General features: G+C 37.3%; 1 protein-coding gene across 1 annotated transcript; it reads right to left on the bottom strand.

Moving 5' to 3' along the window:
* Positions 1-682: 682 nt before the first annotated feature.
* Positions 683-4,189, bottom strand: LOC128233590 (uncharacterized). The gene is made up of 8 exons (XM_052947331.1): positions 4,119-4,189; positions 3,593-3,889; positions 3,072-3,200; positions 2,726-2,821; positions 2,356-2,395; positions 2,184-2,203; positions 1,772-1,983; positions 683-1,172 (listed from the first exon to the last, which is right to left on the bottom strand). The coding sequence occupies exons 1-8, from the start codon at positions 4,120-4,122 to the stop codon at positions 1,008-1,010; spliced, it is 963 nt and encodes a 320-aa protein (XP_052803291.1). The 5' UTR covers positions 4,123-4,189; the 3' UTR covers positions 683-1,007.
* Between the last annotated feature and the right edge of the window lie 6,347 nt (positions 4,190-10,536).

Genomic DNA, 10,536 nt, shown 5'->3' with positions numbered 1-10,536 from the left:
CTATGTACGTTTTCGTTCCACGTCTTATACATCCGATTATCTTCTTACACACACATAAACTCACATACAGCTAGTTAATAATGATAATTTAAATTAAATACAAGCAATGTAGTCATCCTGTTTCGCAACAGTCATTACATAATATACGCGTTTTACATATAAGCAATGTAGCCATCATGCTTTGCCAAAGTCATTTCACAAACGGTGCTTTTAATATATAAGCAAGTTAGTCATCGTGTTTCGCAACAGTCATTACACAGACTACGCTATTTATATATCAGCAATGTTGCCATCCTGATTTGCAACCGTTATTACACAGTCTACGCGTTCACTTATAAGCAATGTTGCCATCCTGTTCTGAAACAGTCATTACATGGTCTACGCAATTTACATAAAATTATAAGCAATTTTGTCATCCTGTTCTGCATTAATCAAAACACAGTCTACGCTATTTACATTTAGGCAATGACGTCATCCTGTGTTGCAACAGTCATTCCACAGTCGACGGTATATACATCTAAGCAATAAAGTCATCCTTTTCTGCAACAATCATTACACAGTGTACGCTATTTAAATTTAGGCAATGAAGTCATCCTGTGTTGCAACAGTCACTACGCAGTCTACGCTATATACATCTAAGCAATAAAGTCATCCTGTTTTGCAGTCATTATGTAATCTACGCTATTTACTTTTAAGCAATGTTGCCATCCTGTTGTGCAACAATCATTCCACAGTTTACGCGTTCACGTCTAAGCTCATTAAACAGTATACGCGTTTTACATACAAGCAATTTGTTCATCCAGTTTTGCACAAAACAGTACACATTGTACGCGTTTTACGTATCAGCTATGTAGTCATTCTGTTTTGAAACAGTCATAACATAATCTACGTGTTTTCCATAGAAGCAAAACAAGTATCCTAGTTTGCAGCAATCATAACACAGTCTACACGAGTTACACATTAGAATTGTTGTCATAATGTTTTTGGTAGTAGTCATTACAAAGTACTTAATGAAGCCCCACAGGTTTTGTGTTAGAAAAGGTAATATCTTCATACAACGGTGCTTCTTTGCCTATAGTTGGTCGTGGGCCAGGTATCGGACCAACACTTGATTGTTGTAGATGGTCAATATCCAGATCCGCGTAATTCAGACTGCTTTCCCCATGCGCTGACTGTAAGAGTTATTGCTAAGTGGACATATCAGTTAACGCAAAAGATATGATGGAATTAGGATTTATAAACAAACAGGTATGTTCGAGTAAACAAATACAAAGCTTTCAATCACAGTACTGAACCTCGCCTCGATTTAAAGCATAACACGTTTAAGAATAATATTTTATAAGACCACATTACAAGCGTAATCTTGATTATTGACGAAACATAACAATGTTTGGTTATTTTTATTATTTACTTTAAAGGTATTTAAAAGGAGAAACCTACTAAACTTAATGGTATTTAAGATAATAGAGAGCTGAGCTTGCTCCTGTTTAAATGGGCCTAAGATTGTTCCAGAAAAAGGGCTTTACGTACATCATGTTTTGAGGCGATTGTTCTGGGTGAAGACTAAACCGTTTTGTTTATGCAGGCTGTAAAGTTTCCAATGAAAGGAAATGCTTATGATAGCAATTATTATGTTTAAAAATTAATGTAGAACTTGTCTTAATGATTGTTTCTAATAAAATTCTGCATGAATGGACATATTTAATTAAATAATGATAAACAATAATTACAGCCGAAAACTAAATACGACTCTGTATTTGCTATTGAATACCTCAATAGCTGTGATTGGCTTCCGGGCCATCATGGAGTCTTCCCGTGTCCCCATTCCGACATGATCGTCTGCCAAATCGTGAGATGCATTCATAGCCATTGATGTAGCAGGCATTTCAACATACTCATTTGTATCAAGAGAGGGGGGTGATTCGATCGCTGATAATGTGACTGTTGTAAAATAAAATGGGTTGAAGTTGTTCTTCTGGCTACCTGGTGATGTTTACATTGGGTAAGTTGCGGAGACAGATTATTTTTTATGCTATATCTTTAATCATACTACATACCTTTAAGAGAAAACTTCAAATGCTTTCAATATACTGAGAACTCGTTTAGAATGAAAAAAATATTGGTTTACGTTGAAGTATTTCGTTATCAATCCCAAACAATATTTGCAAACAAGATATACTTACCGTTTGTATTGTCCGGATCCCTATATAAAATAGATGCACAAAAAATTACATTCGTACATGAAATTATCAAGTTATTAAAATTATGAAACGAATTTCAACAAATGAATAAAAAGGAACACTTATAGTACGTTTGGAATACTGTTATAAATCGTGTTGTAATCGTAGTTCTTACCTGGTTCTGTTTCTACCTTTATGCCACCGTACCAGTGTTCCTGAAATGTAGTATGGATATGTGATCTTCTGTGAGAATCCATATTCCGAAAATAGAATTATTCAATAATACATGCGTGAGATGGTGTGGAATGGTCGTAAACGTTGCCCCGTAGCTCGTCAACTCCTATTTCAAATGCACTGACTAATTTTCTCCTAATTCGGAATAATTGAATACATGGAAATAGAATACCGGTGAAAAACGGTACTTGTATATTGACTCGCTGCATCAGAATCTTTTAGTGGCCTATGTGATATGAGTGATATGAGAAGCAGGCGAACAAACGCACTCAATAATGTTCTTAAATAATTTATAACGGCATAATACTTACTTGCTGACGCAACGAAAATACAGAGGACAACAAAGGCCCCAGTTCCTATCAAAATTGGCTTCAACAGAAACTTAAAGGACCGTGTAATCTTGTCGACTGTAAAAGCGATCAGGAAACATTACATTAACATGCCTAAATGTCAAATTTATACTTAAATCAGTCTTTCTCAACGCAGAAAATACACAATTTCAAAGGGTATATTAAATTTAAAAGGTATACGAATTACTTTTAAAAACGCCATACTTGAAACAGACGTATATTCTTGGCGAAATTAAGTTTCATTTTTAATGGCATTTGTTTGTATACCTTTAATTATCCCGTCTGGTGTCGCTTCATTTGTACTTACATAGACCATTTGCATGTGCGTCATTCATCGAACTACCTTTCAGAATAACGGTTTCTCCCGTTGTTGAATCAAAATACTGTGTACCATTCTGTACATTATAGAGGGAAATGTTAAAGGGTTGAGTTTGCACTGAAATAAAGGATAAAGATCATTACAAAGATACTTTTTAAAAAAAATTGCATTGCTTATTAGTTACATTTGTATGTGTTTATGCGACCCATCGAGTTTCAGTATAAACTATTTAAGCCATCCAATGTTCTGAGTTGTAAAGTTGGAAGATCTATCGTAAATATTAAAGCACAAAGAGGATTGGATATGTTCATAAACCAAGTTACGTTAATTGACTTTTTGTTGGTGTGCAGTGGCTTACACTATCAAATTCATTGTGAAATTTAATAAAAGAAATGCAGAACAACTGAAGGAAAATATAAATGATACTTAACTTGTATAGGAAATAAATGCAATGGTCCCAATGCATGAGGAAATTCATGAATAAAATTTTACCCCCAACATGAACTTACACTTTATGTCTAACGTTTTACAGGTGGCTTTAATATTTCCGTTAATTATAGAATATCGACGGCAACATATTTTCTTTCCATTCCACTGTTTGTCTATCTTCAGTATCAAAGCTTTACTAGCGAATGTTTTTGACGTTTCGTCCAATATATCGTTTTGAACAGCTTCACTGATTGCTTGGTTGTCTACCAATATTTCAATCGACGCTGGTGGTCGTGCATTAGACACTTCGCAACTGACTGTCGTATTTTCATCGTGGATGTATTCTGGCATGTTCAAAATAGGATCCGAACCTTCCTCTGATTATAAACAACAACAGTGTATTTATTTATACCATGACATACAGAGACAAATAATTCCAACGTGTAAAACTATTAAGTATGACTTATGAAGGGCTTAAATATCGGAATTAGTGTTTCATAAAAAATACCATATACATATTATGAAACAACAACTTTGTTTTGAAATCATACACAATTCGTTATTTAGACATATTCCGCTTTGAGACAAATACAAAATGAAGATTACCCATGTAAAGAAATTTAGCTGAACTTTTCAGGTCGTGTATATAATCATCGTTAGAGACCTTGCAAGTTACAGTATCACCGTCATTGTCCCTCCAAGTGTTAATGTCTAGTTTAACCGCATTTACCCCGGGATGACTTTCGTCTTGTGTCATTGTAAAATCATCACTCCCAATCGAAAGGGTCACATGAGTTTTTCCTGCCGTACGACTTGTGTTGCAATAAATGGTAGTTTCTGCATTGCCGTAAATACATTCATCCCATGTAGGTCCAATAAGCTGCTTATCTTAAAACATGATTAAATTGCTATTTAAGATATCGAAGCACTATGACACAGAGAACCCGGAATCGTAAAAATATATTGTATCCGTAATAATCGCAGTTAATTGAAGTTTAATAACAAAGAAGTCGAGGCTTACCTGTTACATGTATGTCCAACCAGTTTGTACTTGATACAATTGATTTACCACACTTCAAAGCGTAACGCCCAGCTTTGCTCTCCATGAAATTGTACATGTTTAGAGTGTACAAATAATCGGACATTTTCCTCTCTTTATAAGTGTCATTTCGAAAATGAATGGGCTGTCCAGGCCCATTCAGCCATGTACGTGCATGATACAAATTGTTCTTTTTGACAAATGTATCAGAAGGGTAATAAGCGATTTCAACATTTTTTCCATATTTTATTTCAGGGGATAGCAGCACCAGATTGCCACAAATTGGACGGATTTCTGAAAATTAGGGATATCTTAAAGTGTCACTCAAAGTTAGACGCATATGCTGTTTTAAACGTAGAAATATATTTCCAAAGATAAATAAACAGACTCAAAAGGCAAGGTTACGTTTACCGGTATAAAAAGTACCGTTTAGTAACAAAGCATATGTATACATACCGTGTAAGTGTAGTTTTACCGTGTTTGATATTGTATTATCTTGGTTGCATTGAACATAAAATAACGAATTATTACATTCTTTATACGCGACGAACGAAATAGTATCATAGAAGACTCCATCGTGATCTGTTGATCGAATATGTTCCTCCAAGCCATATAGCGTATTAAACCATGTGTCCAACTCCAAAGCATACATCCAGCCAATGTTTGAAATCCATCGATTTTGAGGAATGAACTTCAAGGTGACGTTTCTATTCATAAACGCTGGCTTCATAACGGTAAGTGTTCCACAGGAATTGGGTAGCACAAAACCGTCTCCGACAAAAACTGGATTGATAATGAAAGAGCATAATAAACATAGTACAACAAATTTTTTTGCGCACAAGTTGATGAGAAGCAGTATAAATTGAAAATAAATAGGGCAAAAAATTGTATTCATCTTATATTTTAGATTTTGAATAAACATATATGCATATTTCAAGAAAAGAACATACTAGTAGTTATCGGCTAACACATTTTAATACCAAAATCATTAAGATTGGCATCGTCTGAGATTATTTAAAACAAAGCAAAGCGACAAATTCTAACATATACTTAAATTAACCATAAAGTGTTTTGACTTGATGTTATTCAAGAAAATAAACAAATTTAATACTATGTCAAAGGTAACACATATCTTGTTATAAATTGAAAGCGCTTACCAAGGCAACATAAAACAACGTAAAAGTTGGCATCCATTTTGTACGTACAATAATTGCTTGAATACAGAACTTTTAAAAAGGCAGTATCATTATCAGTAGCAATTATGTTTGAAAAGTAGCAATGATGTATTAATCATCTTTATCGGTTTACGGAAGTTTACCACTTTCGCATTCCGAGATTGTTCTTTGAAAACAGTTGCTTGCTATGAATCACGAGGGATTGGCGTTTAATTGATTGCCTTTTATGGACATTTCACTAGAAAGTCTTGGAAGCTCAATATTATTTCAAAACAATTATACAATAAAACACACATGTTCTCCGGATGCAATAATAATTTAACCCTAAGTAGAAAGCATCATTTTGCGACTATAGATAGAAATAAGCAGAAGACAGAATGGAACCCTGCGAACCCTGAGTCATGATTTGAACCAACATAAATCCATCTAAACATAGAATATTTCTAGCTGATTTTGTATACCAAATTGTCTGTCATCTTGCATATGACAGGTATAATTCAAAGTTTGAATTCAATCAAATACAATTCTCGAAATGGAAAAAACACCGGCAACAAGGGAGGGTGACATTCTAAGGGGATTTGTTTTGATCAGGAGGCACGAGTTGCCGTGGAAGTCAGCAAGGCGCCAAAGAACGTAGACAACGCCGTGTATAACCCCGTCAACTGGATTCTGATGATGAATGGGACAAGTTTCGGGAATGGGCGCCAATAAGCACAACATTCTTGTGACGGCGAGCAGCCGGAAGTAGACAATGAAAACAGGTATGGGCTACCAGCGTGCCCTAATTAAGCGCTTTTTGATGAGGATTGAGTTCGGCTATTAAAAGGTAAACGAGTATTTCATGAAAATATTTTCCAACTTCCTTTTTATACAACATTGTGTTATTTAGGTATATTTAACTGATAAAGAAGTCCCTGATATGGTTTCACATTAGTATTGTTATTGTGTCACCTGCAAAACATGTCTATAATTTCCATGGTCTTATTGTATAGTATATGCATTTGATATGCGGATCGGACATTGTTAGTGGTTGACTCTCATTTAGGTCAGTGTTGGGGGTGATGTGATCAAAGGTTATGGTGACCTTTACAAGAACAATTGGGCGGACTCGACAGGCGACATAACCATTTCGTGGAAATCTAGGTTGAAATTTCGAACGGGAAACACTGAAAGATGCACTGTTGTTTGTGTAGGTGACTTTGTTGCTTGAGTGGTTGACTGTTGTTGGCGAGGCCGGTACTGTTGTTTCTGTAGGTGACTTTGTTGTTTGTGTGGTTGACTGTTGTTGGCGAGGCCGGCACTGTTGTTTGTGTAGGTGACTTTGTTGTTTTAGTGGTTGACTGTTGTTGGCGAGGCCGGCACTGTTGTTTGTGTGGGTGACTTTGTTGCTTGAGTGATTGACTGTTGTTGGCGAGGCCGGCACCGTTGTTACTGTGGGTGACTTTGTTGTTTGAGTGGTTGACTGTTGTCGGCGAGGCCGGCACTGTTGTTTGTGTGGGTGACTTTGTTGTTTGAGTGGTTGACTGTTGTTGGCGAGGCCGGCACTGTTGTTTCTGTAGGTGACTTTGTTGTTTGAGTGGTTGACTGTTGTTGGCGAGGCCGGCACCGTTGCTACTGTGGGTGACATTGTTGTTTGAGTGGTTGACTGTTGTTGGCGAGGCTGGCACTGTTGTTTGTGTGGGTGACTTTGTTGTTTGAGTGGTTGACTGTTGTTGGCGAGGCCGGCACTGTTGTTTGTGTAGGTGACTTTGTTGTTTGAGTGGTTGACTGTTGTCGGCTAGGCCGGCACCGTTGTAACTGTGGGTGACTTTGCTGTTTGAGTGGTTGACTGTTGTTGGCGAGGCGGGCACCGTTGTTACTGTGGGTGACTTTGTTGTTTGAGTGGTTGACTGTTGTCGGCGAGGTCGGCACCGTTGTTACTGTGGGTGACTTTGTTGTTTGAGTGGTTAACTGTTGTTGGCGAGGCCGGCACTGTTGTTTGTGTGGGTGACTTTGTTGCTTGAGTGGTTGACTGTTGTTGGCGAGGCCGGCACTGTTGTTTCTGTGGGTGACTTTGTTGTTTGAGTGGTTGACTGTTGTTGGCGAGGCCGGCACTGTTGTTTCTGTGGGTGACTTTGTTGTTTGAGTGGTTGACTGTTGTCGGCGAGGCCGGCACTGTTGTTTGTGTAGGTGACTTTGTTGTTTGGGTGGTTGACTGTTGTCGGCGAGGCCGGCACTGTTGTTTCTGTGGGTGACTTTGTTGTTTGAGTGGTTGACTGTTGTCGACGAGGCCGGCACTGTTGTTTCTGTGGGTGACTTTGGTATTTGAGCAGGTTATTTTGTTGTTTGTGTGGTTGGCTCAGTCGTTGCGGTGGTAAACCGTGCTCGCTCTGCAGTACATTCAGTACATTGGATATTAGTTTACCATATATACCCATATGCTGTTAAACGGACATATTGTTCAATTTCAGGAAACTGGTATTTTAACTGTTAATGTTTGCTGCTTTGGCAGCCGTTTATCTAGCGTAATATTTTATTTTATTTTCGGTTTATGTAGTTATGCCATTAAAATATGTTTTATTTACCAAATAAGGTTTTACGATATTTCTTTAAATTCATATATCTTTAAGAAACATATACATCCGAGCTACGGTTAATAATACCTCAAGGGTTTAGTTATGCTAAATTGAATATTAAACGTGAAAGGAAATGTTCCTACTGAGAGATGTTAACGTTATCATAAGAACACGATTCACTTATCGGAAACATATGTTAGGAACTTTTCTAAAGTAAATACCATTATTCTAAACTCAGATACGTGAATTCAAAAATATTCATCACATGTGCAAAACAATACACATAAAGTCGGTTTTAAAAACAAAACAGTGATATAATATATTAATTGAAGACCAACAATATCTGAATAATGTTTAATCGATGAAATAATGACGTTGATGGATAAAAGTCGATTTCGCCCAAAACGTATGGTTAATGCAGTATCATCCGAAGCAAATACTTTTGACACGTCCAGGATAAGACCGTACGACAAAGTAAATGAACAGTGCAAAACAAAGCACACTTGGAAAACCCTTAAATTAACTAAGCTTGCAGCCAGGTGTAGGGCATTGTTTTCAAGTTGATGCTTGCTCTCATGAGGCTTATAATTATGATTTTGTAATTATCGGTTTGGACAAGAGTGACCATACAAACAAGTTTCAGGCCCCAGTAGACTCATGTTACGTATCGCGTGTTTCACCAAGGTAATTCATATCGATAAAGCTATTTCAATAAGTGTGAGGTCCGTTTGTGTTGTATGCATTTGTTTATGTGGTGTCCATAACAGTTATGGTTCATTGTTGTAAAGTACTTGCCTTTAGTCTCTTAACAGTGTTTTGTTTGTCTTCTTATATTCGACTACTGGACTTTTCCTTGTAGTTTTCATTGTAGTATTGTTTTTGTTTGTTAAGTGCCCATTTTCTGTCCCGATTGCCTGCATTTATATAGACTGGTTCATTAACTGTTGTATCACATTATCATGTTTAATAGTGAGCTAAATAAAATATGAAAAAGTTACAGGTATACTGCCCTGTGCAACTAATTTGTGTAATACATTGTTAGAATGATATATCGACAAGTGTGGACAATTTCATAGCATTGGCTTACATCGCATAAGGTTTTTTTCAGAACTCAAACTCCAACTATCATGATTTTGGACTACGCGATGGAATGCTGATTGAAATGGCCGTGGATGACCCACTAAAGGTAACTTGAATTTTTTTATGTTTTCTCTTTAAGTAATGACCCTCGAACTGACTGTAAATCTGACCTCTAGTTGAAATAGTTTTGACAGTATGTGTATTTGTTTTTACAAAGTATTGACATGTTGTTAGTTGATTAATGTTACTGTTATGTTGCTAAACTTGTTGTTAAATATCCCTTGTACAAATACTTTGTAATTCTATCTATAAGCACAGTGTGGTATGATATAAAAAGTACAGACCATTTACAAAAGAATGCATTCACAACTACATCAATGGGGAGAAAAATCGTAAATCACAAGACGTCGTGTTAGCAAGAGTTAAAAGCCCGGTAGTCTTAAATTCAAATATATAACCTTATACAGCATATTGGTCAAGGATTGACAAACTCGAAACAACCAATAATCGAAGTACTGAAAATACTGAAAGTACTGCGTAGCACAGTTTACCACCGCAACAACCAAGTCAACCAAGCACACACCAAAGTCTACGACGAAAACAACAATGTCACCCACTGGAACAACAAAGTCACTCACGCAAACAACAACGTCACGCACGCACACACCAAAGTCACCCACGCAAACAACAACGTCAGCAACGCGAACTACAAAGTCATCCACACAAACACCAATGTCAACCACGCGAACAACAATGTCACCCACGCAAACACTAATTTCACCCACGGGAACACCAATGTCACCCAAGCGAACACCAATGTCACCCACGCACACATCAATGTCACCAACGCGAACAACAATGTCACACACGCAAACACCAATGTCACCTACGCAAACACCAATGTCATTCACGGGAACACCAATGTCACCAACGCAAAAACCAATTTAAGTAACGGGAACACCAATGTCAACCACGCAAATACCAGTCACCAACGGGAACACCGATGTCATCCACAAAAACACTAATGTCACCCACGCAAACACCAATGTCACCCACGGGAACACCAATGTCATCCACGGGAACGCCAATGTCACCCACGGGAACACCAAATCTTGCCACGCAAACACCAATGTATCCCACGGGAACACCAAATCTTGCCACGCAAATACCAATGT

This window comes from Mya arenaria, chromosome 5 (assembly GCF_026914265.1).
Source record: "Mya arenaria isolate MELC-2E11 chromosome 5, ASM2691426v1".
Lineage (NCBI taxonomy): Eukaryota > Metazoa > Mollusca > Bivalvia > Myida > Myidae > Mya > Mya arenaria.
The sequence above is the reverse complement of the archived record's forward strand: the minus strand, read 5'-3'. Positions and strand labels throughout refer to the sequence as shown.